The 21425-nt window shown below is 38.8% G+C and overlaps 1 protein-coding gene across 1 annotated transcript in view; it reads right to left on the bottom strand.

Moving 5' to 3' along the window:
* Window positions 1-1245: 1245 nt before the first annotated feature.
* LOC105191177 (elongation of very long chain fatty acids protein AAEL008004) overlaps window positions 1246-21425 on the bottom strand; it is a 37647-nt gene continuing 17467 nt past the window's right edge. Inside the window, exons 3-6 of the mRNA XM_011154393.3 lie at window positions 14143-14333; window positions 7271-7408; window positions 6752-6994; window positions 1246-6036 (exon numbers count right to left, since the gene is read on the bottom strand). Coding sequence (XP_011152695.1) covers window positions 5683-6036; window positions 6752-6994; window positions 7271-7408; window positions 14143-14333 — 926 coding nt within the window. The 3' untranslated portion in view covers window positions 1246-5682. The remainder of the gene's footprint in view (window positions 6037-6751; window positions 6995-7270; window positions 7409-14142; window positions 14334-21425) is intronic.

Genomic DNA, 21425 nt, shown 5'->3' with positions numbered 1-21425 from the left:
TAATATTTATTTAATTTTCAGTTGCTTTATTCTCTCGTAATTCTCCCCAATTATGTACAAAAATATAATGAGAATCATTACAGAGTTCATAACATTAGGTACGTGACGCGATACGCTCTCTCCCTCTCATCGTCGCATTCTCTGGCGCTTTCTCGTTTTAGATCTTTCGAGTGAACATGAAGCTGCGGAACGTCGTCGCGACGATGATGATATGTGCGTGATAATTACTCTTCGCTTGTTCCTCACGCAAGAATATCATTTTTGCTGCTCGGAAAGCACACTGTCGTTCCGACGTTCGGTCCGATTCTCTATGCGTGATTATCGCTGTTACTTTGCATCGTAATGCACGCTCATGACAAGAAAATTCGGCGATCTCGAGAGGAAAAGGGATAGAGGGTCGTGATCGTATACAGTGTTCGCGAAGCACCGGATATCTTATCAATCACCGATTATCTCGACAACCCGGAATTACAACGACCTTCGGTGCGATTCTCCCAAGATTCTTCTCCAATTTTCTATGTAATAATCAGACGAAAAAAGCAACAATGAAATTGGCCGAACAATTAATGACCCAGAATAAGGGATTTCTCAGGGGGTCTTAACATTCGAGAGACCAAACTTAATCCTAAACCAAGTCCAACAGAATTTTAATTCGCCGCTCAGCCGCCGAGAGTTGTCGCGCGTTAAAACCCGAAAAGTCGCAAACGCGTGTCGCAGCAGCATTTGTGCGAAGAGCTGCAAGTAAGTCCCAAAGAAGAGTCGACTCGAAGTCTAACCGGGCAAATTAGAGCACACCGCACGATCGTGTTTTATCGCGCTTCCGGAACATCTACGTAATGTTAGAAAGTTGTTGCAAGCGGCGAGTTATCTGGATTTTCCATCGGGGAAAAGTCGACTTCGAGTCAACCGAAGAATCTGTGACCGAAGAGATACATCCGGCGATTCTGAGACCCGTACGTTACAATATCTCGAACAACAACGTTATATCATCAAACCTAATCACTTTACAAATGTAAAAAGTTACTCGCATACATTCTACGTGGCTCTTGCGTTCTTCCTTTTTTCTTTTTCTTTTCTCTTTCTCCCGCGGAAGCCGTCGTGAAATATTGCTGGAAACATAAGAAAGGAGCACGACAGTTCGTATCGCGCTCACGTCGCCGCTGATCCGTCATCGATGAAGACAGGCCACTTGTTTCGTAGGAAAACAACTGGATTCGTTATAAAGGATTACAAAGGAGGTTTGTGCCGCGAAATCCTGTGGCGGAAACAACGTCGAAGAGCCGTCAACGCGCTCTCGGAGTCTCTCGACGTGGTCTCTCTCTCTCTCTCTCTCTCTCTCTCTCTCTCCTTAGAAAAATATCATGCGCTGATGCGTGTGAGAAAAGGAGTTTCGCTTACGCTCGTCCGGGGACAAAATGCAACGACTACGCAACGCATCAACAAGAACGTCCTTATAAAGGAGAAGAAGTATCCGCGCCCGCGTTGGAGAACGAACCGCGCGGGCGCGCTCCTTGCGGACGTCTCAGGTGCAAATTTTCCGGTATAATCCCGAGCAAGAAAACGGCGAATATCGCGGAATAATTAATTCCGTTCGCTTGCCATTATGGGTGTCGGCGATCGCGAATCGCGCTCGGTGAAAAAAGAAAAATGCTCGCTCGTAACGACGAGAGCGCAGGTAGAAAAGCGTAAAAAAGCGATCGGGGTGTTCCTTCTCGACCCTCCTCGGCGGGGGCGGGGTGTAAAATACGCGATCCTGCGGCTAGTTATTTCGGCTCCAGTGTCGTAAACGCAATAAAGCGATGTGTTAGCGCACTCATTGTTCTCGCTCGCAAAAAATGGTTCTCGGAGTCGAGAGACGCCGCTCCGGTCTACAAGATCGCCGTGGAACGACGTGATTCTACATGTCACTAAGGAGAGACACGCTGTGCGTTGCTTTCTTCGCTAAAACACCTCCCAACTCGTTACAGGCGCGTTAATTAGCGCGCGTTAACCACCGGCGCGCCGTGGCGCCGTATCACAAAAACGGAACGAGATTGGAAAACATAACAGTACGTCCTACCTAGATCGCTTCGACTATTTTATCGCAGTATTGTGCGTAAGTTAAAACACGCGAAGAATCTCTCTCTCTCTCTCTCTCTCTGACTTTCTATCGCTCGAAAGCGCTCGATGAGCGCGCACATTTCCCAGTCTGTTATTTCGCTTTCGCCTTCACGCCTTCGCTGTTCCCTTCGCGAGAACTCCTCGTATGTCGACATATGTCGTCTCGCTCGATGACAGTCCCCTTTTTACAAATATACATGCGGATTTTAATTAGTCTTAATTCATGCGCGTATATACCTGTTTCGCTCGTGTTTTCATTGCGACACCGAACACTTCCTCCTATATTTACATGTTTAATCGGACGAGGGAAGCTAATGAGTATTAATTAAGTTTCGACGCACAACGAGCGATTGAATTGCAAACTAGGCGGCGATCCACCAGCGAGTGTAACGTCGATTCTGAAAGTACAATGGGACAAATTGAAAATCCATTTATTTATCCTGCGGAAAGTAGGTCCGCGTAAGTTAACGTAAAAACGTCGATAGAAATTAACGTTCAGTTATAAACGCCGATTGTTACAATTTTAATAATGCGTAAAGAACTCGGGCGAACAGAAACATTTTTCGCTACGCTCTCGTTTCATAAATTTATACCACCAATCTATCTGTTTCTTTATTCGCATCGTTATATACAGTCGACAGGTCGCAACGCTTTTCCTCGATGATTTTTGCAACATTCCGTATCTGATGGAAAAATTGATTTTTCGGTGATCACTAGAAAAGCAAATTCTCCTATTGGGTACAGGATACATTGCAAAATTTTGAGTATTACAATTTTTGATCAACCGACTGTATGTTATGTGTATAACCAAAGAGTGAACATAAACGAATGTATCTTCTTTAATAGGGAATAGGTTTTTCTTTATCCAGTTTGGGGGAGTAGCCGAGAGAGGAAGAGAGAAAATGCGGAAAATGCAAAAATTAAAAATAATATCTAATTGGTACATCATCAAAAATTAATACAACAAATGACGACTCCATATTGAGCAATTATGGATATCGCTGTTATCGTCACCGTTATTATTATTACGCGTGCTCTGCCATTTTTCTAGCATAATTAAAAAAAAATCCAAGAGAACGATCTGCTGCAAAATTTCTTCAAAGAACAATACGAATTATAATCATACAAAACACAGCGTTGTGGAAAGGAAGAGAAGACATATGATGTGTACAAGTGTTAAATTTTAATGGTTACACTCATCTTCCATGATGTGCGCTTCCAAAGTTGCAGAAAGAGGATGTTCAAGCTCTCTCTCTCTCTCTCTCTCTCTCTCTCTCTCTCTCTCTCTCTCTCTCTCTCTCTCTCTCTCTCTCTCTCTCTCTCTCTCTCTCAACGACACTCTCTCGCTTCTTGCTTCCTTCTTCCCTCATCATTTCGCTCTTTGTCGTTTCGTGAGCTTCCGCTTTGTTCCTTCTTGTAAAGATAACCGAGGTTGAGTTTATTACAGTCGAGACATTTCATCATCAGCGTTTTATTGTATCAGGGTCATCATAAATAATATGCTCATAAAAATAGGAAGTGTACAAATATATCAATCTTAGTGCGACTAATTACGGTCTTTTAAACAGTTTCCCTTTCCCTCGTATAGTAATATTTGCGCATATACACACACACGTAAATTAAGACACACACGTTTTGCATCCGACTCGTTCTCGCGACCATGGTTTAATTCATGTTAATGATTGCGTGTGAGAGAGACTTGTTACGTAGTGCGCACTCACTTTGGAAGCTTGATTCTACGACACTAGAGAGCTTCGTGACTCAAATGTCGCGTGTTTTTCCGATCGATTAAAGCACCAGTTGTGTGTTGCACAATGAACAGGCCGCACTGCGGCTTACTGCCGCGCGCTAAGGAGGAAATATGATCGAAGCAGCGAACATCTCTTGTCACCAGCGCCGACATCGACGTTGGCAGCGTAGCGGAGCTGGCACTGGTATTACTACTACTGATCATCATCACCATCACCATTACCATCACCCTCACCCTCTCACCATCACCGTCACCATCACCATATCACCATCACCGTCACCGGTACCATCACCATCACCACTATCACCGTCTTTATGATTATCGTCATTGTTACAACGTATACGCGCGATTGTAGAATCAAGCCCCCGAATGAATCAAGAACCTAGAGGGATGGTCGTACAGATTCAACTATGTTACGAGTAACATCGACATATGTTGCTAAAAATTTGTAACGTTCCCACGAAGTTTCAAGGATCTCGTGCCTGTCGAGACAGAATTATTTACTCTAACTAGCTAATTATTAGCCAACAGTATCTCTTAGATATACGACTCTCTCAATTGATACAATAAATTAACAATAATAGGGACACTACGAATTCTTAGCAATCGTCAAATCGACCGTATGTAACCGACTCTCTGCTGCATCAGTTCGATCGTACGCGACGTTATACGTAACGATATTGATTCGGGCAGATCGACTTGTGTGTTCAAATTTTACAAAACATACCCAAGTTCTGAACACAATCGAAGCTATATGTAGAAAGATGTATATAGAATTGGTGATAATGATGGTAATGACGGAGGAGAGGAGGAGAAGAAGGAAGAGGAGGAGAAGGAGAGATTGAGATGAGGGAGGATTTGGTTCTAGCGTGTCTCAATAGAGAAATGCTTCGGAGTTACGTACTGACCAAGAAACATTCATACGCGCATTCGACATACACAACCCACGACAAAAAATGCACGCACAGCGAACGCTCAGTTTTCGATTTTGTAATTGCGGGGAAGCCGCTGGTTCCTCGCAAGTTCTCGCGTGGCTGTTCCTCGTCGCGTATGTGTGCGCTTTAAAAATCGTTAAGTTCGCTTTCATCGTTCCGCGCTCTCTCTCTCTCCCTCTCTCACAGGCGTTACAGCTCGAACGTTCGAGTCCCACCTTTCTCAGACACGTTGTCAAGCTATCCGCGACCTAGAAATTTTACAAAACCACAGCGACAGCGATTTTCGATAGCGCCGAGAAATACAGAAAGTGCAAAAGTAGTCTTCTTTTCCCCCCTTCGCTAAGTTCTCTTATCGTATTATCGATGATTACCGACGATATTATCGATGTTCTATTTTCGGGTGGCAGCAGGTGTCACGAGGCTCTAACAAATCGAGTACAAACCATGTTTCATTATTACGAAGGCTCGAAAGAGGAAGATTGCGCGACATTAGCAATGGTTTGCGCATTCCGTTGTTTCTTGTCTTTCTTCTTTTTTTTTGTTCATTTCGTTCTTTTTTTTTTATTTTTGTAACGGACGTTGTAACACAGTTCTCCCATCGATGACTCTATGTTAGTGAACACAGCTTTCGCTCTGCTAACAATGCAGAATATTGCAGCGAGATAACGAAAATTTGTCTCGCTGTTGTTTTTTTATCTTTCTTCTCGTCTCCCTTCATCCTCCTTACACGCGCACGTGATTGGTGGTTGACTCTGCACATTTCACACGTAAATTCGTTTTACCCTTGTCGCGAGATGACGTTATGGCGGATGAATGGTAACTGTAGCACGGCGAGACGAGCTGACCGACAACACTTCGAAGAAAATGTTCGAGTGTCCACCAAGGCAGCAATGTGTCCTAAGCGAGCTTTTTCTCCGTATTGTTGTTAGCAACGTAACCGTTGTTTGTGCCGTTGCTGTAACAGCTGTTGTACTCTTTGTTGTAGATCGTGTAAGAAGATACACCGTTGTGCGTCGACTTGTCTTTCTCGTCCAGAACCGGCATGCATGCTCCGCCTGACAAGCCGTTCTGCATCTTCGCGGAGGCCTTGTTATCCATGACGACGCCTCTGTACTTTGTCTTGTAAAAGTCCGAGAACAGTCCGAGAAACAGGCAACCGTGCAAGCCGATCCAGATCATAAAACTACGCGGATAGTCACACTCGGTGAAGAGCAATTGGAATTGGTGGGACATGATCATCACAAATTGTATCTAAAATCAGAACAAGGGAGTGATCAGTTAAGTTCAGCGGTAACCGCGAAAGCGATAATGGAAATGATTCAATTTTCAACCCTGTCTCCTGTCAATGCGAATCGTATTGAATGTACTCGTATATTACGAAAACTCTGAAAGAGTGTCTTCTCAAAAGTAACGATGGATCATCGTAATTGAAGAGCGAGCCAGATCTTATATGTTCTGTATAAAGTTCAACATTTATTTCATTAATTTTATCAAAAGTGTCAAAGGGCAATTTCAATTATTATTATACTTTTCTCGCAAATGTATTTGTTTTTATGTAATTGCGAAAAAGAAACTCAGTCAGAGTTAGACAAATACGATTTCATGCTTTCAGATATGCACGCTGTGATTGGTATACCGTAAACAAGTCAGCTTAGAGACGTATAGGCCTCTCAGGGTACATATCTTCCAACGCACAGTACAGTAATCTACGCAGTGAATTGAGTTGTAATGTGTGAATATTGGAAAAATAAATTATCACTGTCACACATACGTGACGTCGACAGCGGACGTGTTAATCGTACTAAGAATTCTTTACTATACAGATTGTTGGATACATACGAGCGCCGTGTCATCGCATATTTCAAAATGGTAAAATTGTGCAAAACATTGCGGGACGAGCGTGTGAGTTTATACGCTGCAATCGCCATGTTGTATTTATGACGACCCGAAATAATGCTGAGCTCACCATCTGCATGGTAGTGAGGTACTTCTTCCACCATATGTACTTTTGGAACTGCGGACCCATCGCAGCTACCATATAGTAAAAGTACATCACGATGTGCACGAAGGTGTTTAAGAGGGCGAAGAAAGTGCTGTGGCCGCCCGGCGCGAACTTCACCCCCATCCACACGGAAAAGGGCATCACCCCGTGATGAATTACGTGAAGCGTGGAGACGTGTTGGTTCTTCTTCCGCAGAATGAAGAATAGCTGCAAGAAAACGGAAAGTTGTACATTTCACTGCTATGCTCGCTGCTTTGCGCGTGTGTAGCGATTCTTATTAGTACATTTCCAACATATTGTTCAACATCTGTCGCAGATTGTGTGAAATTTAATGGAAAACTCGACAGGGAGGCAGAAAAGATCCGATTGATCTCCTAATTTGCAGTTTTGCAGGAACTCATCGGACAAAGCTCTCTTGTTTTTATATTCGCTCGCTACACGCTGTTCAAGAGCGGCGCAAGTCAAGTAAAAATCGATACTCACCGTGTCGAAGAACTCGGTGAATTTGCTAAAGTAGTACCACCAGCAGGTATGCGCCATTCTTATGCCCATCGAACTGTACGAATAATCTACTGGTTGGCATCGAATACTGTAGCCTTTCGCCCAACCACTCATCAGATACTGAAACAAATGTGCGTTTGAATCAACCAGTGTCGCATACATTTCACAGGTAAATGAGTTACAGTATATTATTGTAGATAATAGTAGATTACTGTTTGTTTTCTACGCATAAATTCTGAAGATGCACCTTGTTCATCGTGCCTAAGGAGTTTCCCTGATTTTTACCGCTTTCTCCTATTTTTCCTTAACAGTTTCAGATACGCGAATTAAAGGGCGAATTATATGCGGAGCAGACCGTTTTTACGAATTTTTCTAACAGAAACGGTAGAATTAATGAACTTGAAATTTTCACAGTGTATTCAATAGTGTTCAAAGTATAAAATAAATTTGTTACTATCTATATAGAAAGTACACACAAAACTTTAAACGCGTTTATCTAAAACATCATTTTCTTAAAGTGTCGACATGATTACGCAAAAACTACTGAACCGAATAACTTGAAATTTTTACACAATATAATACATTTTTACATAATACAGTAGACATGTAGTTCTCGCCCCTACCTCGAACACAGTTATATTTTATTTTATTTGTTTTTTTAAACATGATTACAAGTTGAAAACATTTCATTCTCGATATTTTTTTGTACAGTCATTATTTTAACAAACTTAGCTTCACTGTCTTCATTTTGGTACAGGTTATAATGGGAACCGTATATTTAAACAATTTTTCTCAGTTTTTGGTTTCAGAGTAGTGAGAGAGAGGCCCGGAATTATGTCGACAGCAAACATAGAGCTCGCAAACGAATGACTATATTTTTTTATCTATAATTACAAATTGGATCGGTTCTTATTATTCAATAAAATTTATTTTATACTTTGAACATTAACCCATTAACGCCTGAAAGCTCGAAAATTTCTGTTCATTTTTAAGCATCATTCTCATTCATAGAAAAGAGAAGAATTTATGGCAAAACAGTGTTTTCTACTAAAATCGGGTCTGCTCTTTCCGATTCCGCCATTAAAAATCGATTTATCCCAACCAGAAATATGGCCGATTTTTATCAGAACCATTTTACCAGAAAACACGTAAAAATAAATAAACGACTTTTTTTAAATAATTGTTTCGAATCGAAGCAGCATGTGAATTTAAATCTCGAGTCAACTAAGAGTGCATAAAATAGTTATACTTTCAAAACATTTTTTTTTCATCTGACGATATGGCGGTTAGAAAGCGAAAAAAATTGAAATATCGGGATTTATGAAATATTTCGATCTAATTCGCATAATTATTCCCTTTCAAACCGCTTGCAAAGATATATTTGTCATCGATGATAAACATTTATGCAAATTAATAATTATGACAAGGCAGATTCAAGATGGCGGTCATAAAAGGGATAAATTGTTGATTTTCAGACGTTTCTTCCGGATTTTCTCCAAAAAAAATTGCTTTTTTGTTCATTACCATGAACTAATAAAACTACAGGTTGATACGAATGAGCTTCTATGAATTTTGAGTTCTAGAGGTTATAGAGCGAGAGGTAATAGTAGATCATCATAACATGAATATGAAAGATAATTTTTTTTTTACGAGGAGAAAATCTATCACGGATATCTCAAACCCTCGGGGAAATGAAAGATAATAATGGTAATTGCTCGTTCATTAGCCATAAGCTTCTTACATTGCTCAATTCTTGCCGCGTGAAAGTGAACGATTAAGTCTTTTTTAATTTTTTTAATTTTTAACTTTTTAATTTTTTTTATTTAAAAAATTTTTTATTTTTCTTATTTTTTTATTTTGCACAATTTTTCCTTTTTCTGCAATTTTCTACAGTTTGATGAATTTTCAGAAGTTTGAAGCCTTTCATACATGCTTAGCAAAGCAAGGTTTGCAAAAATATAAGTCACAAGAGTTACAGAATTTTTTTTATTTATTTTGTTTAATTCCTTTTATTTTTAATTATTTTGCTGGTCCAAGCAGAATTTAAAATGTCACAGTTAAAACTTAAAATCTCGCTTTTTTGCATGTGCTAGCGAATTGTCTACGATAGATAGAATTTGCAGCAATATTTTGGCTGATTCTTGCCTCAACACTAGAATTTCTAAATATGAGAAAGTTTCATGAATGCTGTGTAAATAATATGTCAGTATCTCACTTCTTCTGTCAAAATTTTCAATCAATAAATCTGTTTTAGAAATTTTTTAATTTTAGAAAGTTTGAATTTTAGAAATTCTTTTACCTCACGCTATAATTTTTCACAAACTACCTTAAAGAATCAAAGTTTATGAAAACTGATTTATATCTAGATATTGTTCTGTGTATTTATGATATTGAGAAAAAAAACAATTTTTTGGAGAAAATCCGGAAAAAAACGTCTAAAAATCAACAATTTATCTCTTTTATGGCCGCCATCTTGAATCTGCCATATCGTAATTATTGATTTGCATAAAAGTTTATCATCGATGACAAATATATTGTTGCAAGAGGTTGGAAAGAAAATAATTATGCGAATTAAATCGAAATATTTAAGAAATCCCAATTTCAATATTTTTCTCTTTCTAACCGTCATTTTGAAACCGCCATGTCGTCAGATGAAAACAAAAAAAATACGTTTTGAAAGTATAACTATTTTATGCACTCTTAGTTGACTCGAGATTTAAATTCGCATGCTGCTTCGATTCGAAAAAATTATTTGGAAAAATCGTTCATTTATTTTTTGGTGTTCTTTTGGATAAAAATCAGCCATATTTTTTTTTTATTGAGATAAATCGATTTTTAATGGCGGAATCGGAAAGAGCAGACCCGATTTTAGTAGAAAACACTGTTTTGCCATAAATTCTTCTCTTTTCTATGAATGAGAACGAGGTTAAAAAATGAACAGAAATTTTCGAGCTTTCAGGTGTTAATGGGTTAATGAATACACTGTGGAAACTTCGTCTATTGATCTTACTGTTTCTGTTAAAAAAATTCGTAAAAATAGTCTTGAAAACGGCCTTCCGCATGTAATTCCCCTCTTAAACAATCTGGAGGAGACGAAAATCCTCGAAAATGTGCGAGAATTTCAAAGGTAGCAATCCGAGCATGCACTTGTGCGGACATTTCCGTCAATCGAGTGCAAGTGCAATTTTCGTGTTAGCAGTTCATCTAACCGAATTCCCGCGAATTTAAGAATGGATTCGCGTGGTCGAAAGGCGTCGGACGTTCACGAGGTCGTCGCGAGTGCGAGATTAATTCGCTAAATGGCTTCAATTATACTCAGGAGTTACCAGTGCAATACAATCTGTTGCGCTCGAAAAGACGTGCACTCTATTTGCAGAAGTAGATTAATTTCTCGCTTCCTACATAATGTTCTTTTTTTGCAGTATCTTTAAACGTTTTCATCAGACGTTCTAAATGATATCTAATTGCGCAATCATAAATTGATTTAAATATATACATATTTATGAGATATAAGAAGAACGATTCGACCGATATTCTCTGTTTGACGTCTCGTTATTTTTTTAATATTTCCTGAGACGTATCTTTTCACCACATCCACCACACACAATAAAAGGAACTATATTCATTATTATTGTATTCTAGAGTTTCGCACGTTCTTGTAACTTTGAATAAACGATTGCAAATCGCAATTATTGTCACGCATTGGTTAGTTGCAAGTTAACATTTCGCAAAATAGTCTATTATTTAACAGACCTCATATTTTCCTACCAAGTTAGATAAGTGCTTCGACCGCTATCCTTGAAGTGCTCGACTAATCATCGAATGCTATTTCAGGAAGATTACAAACCGCCGCTTATAAAACGAATACGAATGGCCGACTTTAAATCGCATTTTATAATATATAAATCACACGTTTGAAGAGAAAAAAAAAAGAGAGGGGAAGAGTTTCTTTTTCCTTAGATAATCGATCAGGTTGAGTAACATGTATGCATACATCAATATATAGGATGTCTCATTTTAAATGAGTCAGGCAAAAATCTCGAAAAATATGAAAAATATTAAGAAACGTTTCAGACAAGAATTGTACGGTTTCACATAAAACAACTATATCATTTTGTTTATAGATGGCGCTACTTTCGAATATCATCCTTTTCTACAGATTAATTTGAACAACTTTTGTCTGAAATATTTTTTATTTGCCTAATATTTTTTAAGATAATTTAAGCAAAATTTGATAACTTTTTCAATATTTAATTGCAATATCTCGCTAACTATTTGTCGGAAGAAAAAGTGGCTACTAAAAAACTAGACTTTTTTATTCTATTTGGTCTCAAGAATATATTGTTACGATAGTGCTCTGATTTTTATTAATTTGATGATTTTTTATTTCCAAAGTTGGCCGATATCCCGTTTAAAACCACATAACTTTTGTCTGAAACGTTTCTTAGTGTCTTTCATATTTTTCGAGATTTTTGCCTGGCCCATTTAAAATGGGACACCCTGTATATCCTGTATATTCCAGAACAGATGTAATATTTTAACGTGTAAATATTAATTCAGCACTATGACTGATCTTTGCGAAATTATTCGTCAGTAATCCTTTATCTTACGTGAGCATATCTTAATTATGAACATTATGCGAAACAGCTTTCCAATTTACCTAACTCGACGAACTACGTATACACAGAAACTAAAAAATTACTCGATCGTTGACGCGTTGATGCGCCTGCTTTCTACACTGTGCTTTGTTATTTACATAATTATATTTATATATTCAATCGTCGAAGAATTCGCCACTAAAACCTGACATGTTTCTATCGCGAAAAACATCTATCTCAAAGCAAAAATAATTTTATTTAAGCGGCGTTTGATGTAAAAGTGCAGTAAACTAACCAATATAAACTGATATCGCGAACGTCGTAGCGCTTACGGGCGCCATTTAAAATTCAATGCAGTTTACTCATTGTTTAAGTCAACAGGAAGACAAGAGTGCAGTAGGTGAACGAATATTTATGAATATAGAAGCTGCTAAAAGCAATTGACTTGTATGAGGAAAAAGTCCCTTAAAAAATTGGGACACGTTCGGAAAAGTAAAATTTAGTCGTGCAACAAGTTCTGTCCAACTTGTATGAAAAGAAAAAAAAAAAGGAAAAGAAAAAAGTCCTGAAAAATTGAAACAGCTCAGAATTAAAATTTAGTCGCGCAGCAATTTCTGTCGAACAAAAAATGCGTCGGGTCGGTCTTGCAACACGAAGAAGGAAATATCTCTCCCCCCTCTCTTTCTTACGTGTTCTTTCTTCTTAATTTGCAAAAGATGGGAGTAAATGCAAATTAGCTGACTTTGCGTTCTTTCGAGGAACGTGGCGCGTATTATGATAAACACCTCAGTGACCTATCTTCTTTTTTGATGCGACGAGATTCCGGTTACTTTCGCGCGTAGCCGAGCGCGCGCGTTCGCACATGCATAACTGTATCGCGATATGCGTACGCAATATTGACCGTGAACCACATACGACCGTCCCTTTTGCAAATCAGCCACGAGACGGTAATTCAATTCCGTCTCCGAATCGAGAATTGCTCAAGGACAAAGGTAAAAAAAAAAAAGAAAGGAAGAAATAAGTCATCCCTATTCGCACGCATTGTGTACGCGTTATTTACATTGACGTATTATCTCGCCGTTTCATTCTATTTTCGTCGCGCCTCGCGATAACGGGAACAGTGGGTGGGGTCGGCGGAATAAGAGGAATTCGCAAATCCGGGGGACAGGATGTTCCGTTGCGACGATGGACTTTGACTCGCTTGCATAAAACACGCACATTTTGTAACTTGTATGCACATTTCATTAAGCAGTCGCATTGACTTGCCGGCCAGGACAGCGCGATATGCAGGCGTATACAATTGTAATTTCCGTCCGAGCCCGATAGTGATCGATATCGCGAGAGTTGGCCGTATTTCTGCCTGAATCCCGTCCCGGTTTGTTATTTCGCCGGTATCACGATCACGAATGCCACGAGAGAAAACAACGGCGGGATTTCGATCGGGCCGACTAAATGTGTAATTCGATGCATTTCGGAGAAAAAGGACTCGTCTCGTTGCGGTCGTTAAACTCTCGCCCCGATATTTTCACGTTTATCCTCGTGAACGCCGCGGATTATCGTCGCGAGCGCAAGCGACTCGAAAGATGCGGTGAGAAAGAGGGGAAAAATAGATTTATACTCGTCGCTCGCATCTAAAAGAGCGAACGGCTATTTATCACCGAGTGTTTTGGCAATTTTCATAAATGGGCTGTACAAGTCCGAAGTTCTCTTGTTGTTTCTCACAGATCCTCTGCGATCCCCGGAGAGCTAAAATGAGCTTTCTCCTCTTCTCCCCTGCTCCTCTTCCTTTCTCCCTCCCCCTCTCTCTCTCTCTCTCTCTCTCTCTCTCCCTCTCTCTCTCTCTCTCTCTCTCTCTCTCTCTCTCTCTCTCTCTCTCTCTCCCCCTCCCTTTCTCAATAAAGAACATCGTGTTGTTGCCTGTCTGAACTGGGCCACTGCCGACTGCAGTTATTGACCGTCGACGAAACGAAACGCGGAGGCGGATTAATCGAAGACAAGCTTTCGCCGCGAGAAGACAATCGCGGTCAAATCGCCCAGAACCGTCGATTTTTTTACTCACTATCTCGCATTACAGATTTATTCGTCGTCTGTCGTCTTCACAAGGCCGAAGTCACTAGTGGCAGGCAGGACAGAGAGATCGATTCTTACAGCCGTTTTTTTTACCTTTCTATTTAATCATGGAAAAGACCCGACTGACAATCAATCCACCGTCGTAGGCGCTAATCGGACACGCCGGCGATAAGAGGAAAAACAAACCTCGTAGAATATCCACGAAGAGAAGAGGGTCTGTAGGAGATTGTACATTATGAGGATCCCCCGTAGGTCGAAAGGCTTTCTGTTTTCCATCAACTTCGGTCCCAGAACCTTGCTAAAGTAAGCGTACGACAGGCATATCATCACGGTTGGGAAGGGGCTGCTCATCATCGCCCAATCGTTCACCCTGGGATCTGGAAACGAACCAAGAGAGCGCAACGTTGAATAAGAAAGAGAAAAATCGATGAACCAAGCGAGACGATGCCGCAGGAAGTCGATGCGAAACGGTACTTCGGAAGGGGGGAGGGGGAGGGTGAGCGAAATTTTACAAAGAGCTGGATGGCGAAGGATCACGCGAAGCGAAATTCCACACTCGCAGAGAGAGAATCGATATTTTAACGCGATATGCACATGCGTATCGCATGCGCATGCATCGGAAATTAACATTAGAAGAATCGGACGTGCCAATTTGGCTCAAAGTATAGTTTTTCCTAAATAACAAATAGAAAGAAATGAAAAGTATAGGTAATTATAAAATCTAACGTTTGAACGATAATATCACTAATTTATTGAACAAAAAAGAAAACTGTTAGTTATATTATATCGAATTTCTTTTGGTCTTTGGAAAGACTAAACGTGAAATATAACGCCGTTATGTATTATAGGAAACGTATTTGTACATAATTTTCTTTAGGCATTTACCGCATACAAATTTTTCAATTTTGTGGTTTCTTGCAGTGTTTTTCTTATTTGACAAAATGTTTTGTCGTTTACCTGAAGCATCATCAGATGCAATTTCTTCCCCGATTGAATCAAAATTTTGAGACTTTCGTCTTTGAGCAATATATAGGGCACTCAACTCTTCTGCGAGATTCCGCGAGTAAAAAGATTTTTCTTGATGTTCTTTTACACGTAACTTCCTTATATCCATGCATTTGTAGCAACGAAATCCGAAATATTATGAAAAATATGAACTAGCCAACGGCGAGATGCTATATATACATATGTATGTGTACATATATATGTATATAATAGTTTTTCAAGCAAACAAATAGATAGATACATATAAAAATATTTATTTATCTATTTAAAGTTATAAAACTTGTAAATAAACCCGTAAAACATATGAGAGAATGCAATATTAGATATAAGGGAGCTAAATTGGCTCCAACAGTCCTTCTAGGTAAACAATTAAATAAAAATTCAACTATGTTATATAATTGAAAACATTTTTTACCAAAATTAAAAACATGAAAAATGGTGAAAAGTCACAAAAAGATATCACGTGGAGGCAAAGTTGAAAAAAGTTATAGCAGTTTGAATTTCGCAAGGAGTCAAATTGGCTGCCTCGGTCTTTCTAGTGTCAACGTATACGAGCGCACAATTTAGCGCTAATCTTTGCGTAATCTCGATACACGTCTGTAACAGATTCAAGGTACGAGTCTAAAAACGGCAAAAAACGGGATACATATAGATAAAATTTACATATATAAGTATAACCTACATACGCCATACCGTCTCTTTAAAGGACCCCGCCGCACGATTCCTTATGTAAATTGGATTTCGGTGGAATTGATACTGAATATTTGATATGTTGTAGATCTTGTCTCTCTGATAAAAAGTTCCCTTGGGCACAACCTCCAATAATTGACCATTTGACTTCTACGAGGCGTCAAATGTCAAAAGTGTCTAATATCACAGTTTCTTATTTTCCACGAGTAAGATGTATTCTTACTTTGATTTACATCTAAAAACTTTTTATCTGTATATATTTAAAAATAAAAAGCTATAAAGGTGACATTGACTTGAAGATGATGACTTGATTTCAGAGATTTCAGTAATACTTTCATTTTCTATGTGAAATACGTGTTTCAATGTACAATATATTGACAATTAAGTGTACCATTCGATTATGTTTCGCTTTCTGTTGAGAACACAAAGCACAACTTTTTTAATCAAACTATATTTTAAAGCGTAACAATTCAGAATATTTTTGACTCGTTAAAAATTTACTTTTTAATTACATGTAATGTCCAGCAGCTAATAATTCCATTGCTATTCGTTCGGATACGATACTTGACGGACTAGAAAAATCCACTATTCGATATTTTTCTCTCTTCGGAACGAAAATAAAGATGCAGTGATGCGATTCTTTAACTCGTTATTGGAGTTAACGACAGTTTCGTTATCGTTGCGCAGCTTTTCTACGGTATACAAAAGCTGCGCAACGATAACGAAAGTGTCGTTAACTCCAATAACGAGTTAAAGAATTGCGCCGCGGTACCGCGATTCTGTAAATCATTATTGGAGTTAACGACACTTTCGTTATCGTTGCGCAGCTTTTGTATACCGTAGAAAAGCTGCGCAACGATAACGAAACTGTCGTTAACTCCAATAACGAGTTAAAGAATCGCATCACTGCATCTTTATTTTCGTTCCGAAGAGAGAAAAATATCGAATAGTGGATTTTTCTAGTCCGTCAAGTATCGTATCCGAACGAATAGCAATGGAATTATTAGCTAGAAAAGCTGCGCAACAATAACGAAACTGTCGTTAACTCCAATAACGAGTTACAGAATCGCAGCACTGGTCCCGAACACACGGCGTCCCGTCGCTACCTAGTACGCCCTCCTTCTTTCATGGAAATTATCCCACTATTACACAATACCCGCACTTCCTCTATATTGAATATTTAGTATTGAATAAAATGGCAGATAGAAATCGAATGTCTTGTTTTATTTGTGATCGAGCTTTTCGTCCAAATCAATTAGCTCGATTAAATGGTGACGTTTTGCTCAACATTCTCTCCCTTCTTCCTTCTTTAATCCCTTGCTGCATAGTAATCCTCCCAGAGTACTACCTATCATCCAAGCTTGTTTTTCCAATAATTTAAATTTTTCACTATTTCTTTAGCATATTTGGTACTATTGGACTACTAAAATGTTCCTCCAACTAATACATCAACTTTTAAAGTCATTTCAAATAAGTAATTTGTTATTAATAAGTATATATTAAACAAAATTGTCGTTTTTAGAGAATAAATTCGTTTACATGAAATTTTAAATAATAACGTGTACTTCAAGATCATTATCTGGGGATTTTTGAGGTCGCTGAATATAAATCCGGTATGAAAAATATAAAATTCAACATGACGGCCTCTCATATGGCCAACATAATTATAGAAATGAAATACGCTAATCACATTTGAGAATCGGTGTTAATTGAACTTTGCCGTACATATCCGTTATGTCTACTCTGACATTTCGAATGTTCGATAACGAATTTGCAATTAGCAACCTCGAAAACCCTTAAGTAACAAATTTCATGCAAATTCGGTTGATTTTGAAAATTTCGTCCACCATAGTGGATCCGTCGTCATTTTGAATTTCGTATTTTTCACACCGGATTTGTATTCAGCAACCCTAAAAACACCCGAGTTTCACAAAATTATATTCATTCAGAAAAAAACATGCAACAAAGGGTTGACGAATAATATCACGGTACTCTTGTCTCAACAGCACCTCTGTTATATTCAAAACGAACCCCGCGACGATAAATGTGCCCCGAGTTCACGGGAATCTTGCTACGAAGCGTGACGATACGTTTGTTTTCTCGAGCAACCTAGAAAATGCGCCTTGGACAACCGCTCGCCGTTTTCTATCCACCCTCGACGGAGAGAATGGCGCGAGTGCGTGCACGAGGCACGAACGAGCGGTCGTCTTCCGGTAAATTACCCTCGCGCTCGTACGACCCGACCGATACGAGGACCGATACACGGGACCACTTTTTCTCCTCTCTTCTCTCGCTGTCTGCTTTTTTTCAACATTCTCAGCGAAACTCTTTTGCGGCTGTTGGTCGACACGATTGGTCAACGACTCGGTTACAAGCTGACGATGCGACGCGGCGCGGCGCGCCGTCGATATTCCCTGCGTCACACTTTATATGCCTCGATAAGTCGCGTTGTTACTCAACAAGACAATTTGACCGTTCAGCTTGCATACGTCGAAATGTAATTGAGCACAGATATATATTGCCTCTCTGACAAATCTGCCTTTCGTTCGTAATAAAACGAAACACACGAACTTTCTGGAATTTATTACACACACACATGTCGAAGACGCCAAAAAAAGAAAAAAAATTTCATCGCAAAGTTGTAATATCATCTTAAAATAAAATAGATATTTAAATAATTAAAGTAATTAAATTATTAATTATAAGTTAAGTTAATTACAAGTTAAGGGTTAAAACATACAGGCCCAGATGACCTGTTTTGTAGCTGATGCACACAAACGATAATGTTTGATTAATTTGATTCCTATTCGAATTATTCGGATTCGAATCGAATTGAATTACATTAGATTCGATTTGATTCGAATTCGAATAGTTCGCACATCTCTAGTACATATTAATCTATATGAAATATCGTATAAGATATGTACATTACATTACATATATTTAGTATTACAATATATTTAATACATATATTTAATGTACATAAAATATTTATATTACATTATTTATCGTTTCACGTCAATTCATAGACGGAAATTTTTCTCCAATGTTAGGACTGGAAATTTCCGAGATCAGATTTTCACACCGACAAAACTTTGCGTTAAACACTCAAAATATCTCGCCAATTATTGACAATTTGTTATTTATTATTCTGCGTATTCTATAGTCCGTAATTATAATTATTCACATTCCTGTGGAACCTCGCACTGATGTCATACGACGATGTCATAACGTCTGCAATTTCCAAATTTTTTAAGAACTCGCCTTTTTATGCTCTCTCAATTTTGGGACATTTTTATAATATTTGTTTTATATTTTCTCTTCGGCGTCAACGTGTTTTCGAATAATTCTCAACACGTAAATTAATTGGCTCGAATATGTTTTGTAAAAAAAAAAGGATATATGTTTATTAATGTTTATTAACAATCGGCGAAAATATTACTGGGATATTAAAAATATTACAGCAAACAAATTTTTTTTCTTTTTTTCGTTTGTCTAATGCGGTTATTCGGATTCAGTCGTCAGTGCATGCTAAGGACTCTCTTTCCGTTTTGCTCAATTATTCATGCACCATGCGCCATGATGCATGATACTGCGTATCGCAAGGCATCGGATATTGCACTGCGGCGTCTCGCGAGATATCGGAAGAGGAACACGACGACGAGTGACGTAACGTGAGAGAGGAGGGTCAAGGATTCCGAATGAAATCCTCTGAGAGAAATTAGAAACGGGACAGCGGAGTATTACGACACGATATTGACCCGCGCCACGTTCACGAAGGACGTGAAAATACGCGCGGTAAACAGACCCAAACCGAAAACTGTTGAAATTTCGGCTATAATACGCACGAGATACGCTCTCGTCGGGTGGAGGTTTTCGCATTAGCCCGTCCGTACTCGACTCTCGAATAAAAATTTGCACAGCAATTCGCCTGATCTCGGCGAAAATGCCAAGTTCACGCAAGGTGCGAGCTCACTCCTCCGGTGATCTTTCTTCTAGCTTTGTCCTTTCCTTCCTCCTCCGTTAACGTGAACAGAAATATACAGCGCGTTCGTGAGTCTCCGGCTTTGCAAACCTATTTAACTAACCAAGTACAAGCGGATGATCATTATGCTATTCGGTTCAATACGGCTCAACAAGTCCTTAGCGTACCTCCGATAAACTCACTTTTAGCACACGCTGAGATGACGCGCGTTTATTTTGCGTTATTATTATTTGCGTCCACTTTTTGGCGCGTTTTCGTCAATGATCCTCGCGAGAACTGGAGCTCGATATTCGGCACAAAAACCTTCAGCAGATCGATTTTAAGTCCCATCCAAGCCTCTACATTCGGTCAAGTAAGAGTGTGATCGGGTTAATTTATAAAAAAATTTATCAAATAAAATTTTTAAATATATATATGCATTGTACTCGATGAAAACAAGGATGCAATAATGTCAATAATGCGTCCAGTGACAGCGTATTGTAGCGGCAAGGACCACTAAATAATTAGATTGGCAGTCGTCTGATGCAAATCCATTGAAAATGTATAGGCATACATTAACCCTTTAAGGACCGAGTCAAATTCATGAAAAGGGCCTGAAGTCCCAAAAATTAAAATCTGTCATATTTCGCTGAAAATCTGTACATGAAGGGTTTTAGTGATGCTGAATATGAATGTCATATTAAATTCCCGAAATTTAAGATAGCACACCCAAACCTCCATTAAGTTAGCCCTCCCCCCCACAGCGAAAATAAAATATCTAATAGGTGCAAAATTAAGTGCTAATTAGGTGCTACAATCCCGAATTTGGTGCTCGCGCGGTTTGGCACAAAAAAAAATAATGGGGGGCTAGCTTAACGTTAACTTAGCCCCCCTCCCAAATAAGAAAAACGTACAACCAACACGTAAAATCGAAAACAAATTATGTTAAAATTAGGTGCTAATTAAGTGCTTCAAGAGACAATTTACGGATATTAAAAATATATCGCCGTTCAAAAGTTATAACAAAATAAATATGTCATCTCAACGACTGTCCAAGAGAGAATTTATATTATAAAATTAGATGCTCTCGTGGCTATGATATCAAATTACACGTCCCTTCACGCACTGTCGAGATACCCAAGCGCCGAATTAAGTGCGTGTCTCGTTTTGCAAAAATTCGCACTTAAACGTCGGCTGGTGATCCAGGTTACAAGAGAGAATCTGTCTTAAAAAATTAGGTGTTCTCACAATACTGGTCTCAAAACACTCGTTTTTTTATGCATTGCTTAGATATTCAAACGCCGAATTAGGTGCTCGTCCCGTTTTGCAAAAATTTGCACTTAAACGTCGGCTGGCGATACAGGTTACAAGAGAGAACCTATCTTAAAAAATTAGGTGCTCTCACGATATGGGTCTCAAAACACTCGTTTTTATGCATTGTTTAGATATTCGAATGTCGAATTAAGTGTTCGTCCCGTTTTGCAAAAATTCGCACTTAAACGTCGGCTGGCGATACAGGTTACGAGAGAGAACCTGTCTTAAAAAATTAAGTGCTTTCACGATATGGGTCTCAAAACACTCGTTTTTTTATGCATTGTTTAGATATCCAAACGCCGAATTAGGTGCTCATTTTTGACATATGTAATATTTCTTTAGTACATATGATTTATAATGAAATATATATATAAGTTGAATAATTTTAATAATTACCCAATCCAGTCGATTATGATTAGGAAAACATTTTTTAACAAAAATTGTCCAATTCCACGGAAGAAATAAAAACTTAATAGAAACATTTTTTCAAAAATGA

The sequence above is a fragment of the Harpegnathos saltator genome, unplaced genomic scaffold, assembly GCF_003227715.2.
Source record: "Harpegnathos saltator strain DR-91 unplaced genomic scaffold, Hsal_v8.6 scaffold691, whole genome shotgun sequence".
Taxonomy (NCBI): Eukaryota; Metazoa; Arthropoda; class Insecta; order Hymenoptera; family Formicidae; genus Harpegnathos; species Harpegnathos saltator.
Note: the sequence above shows the minus strand (reverse complement) of the source record. Positions and strands in the feature narration are given on the sequence as shown.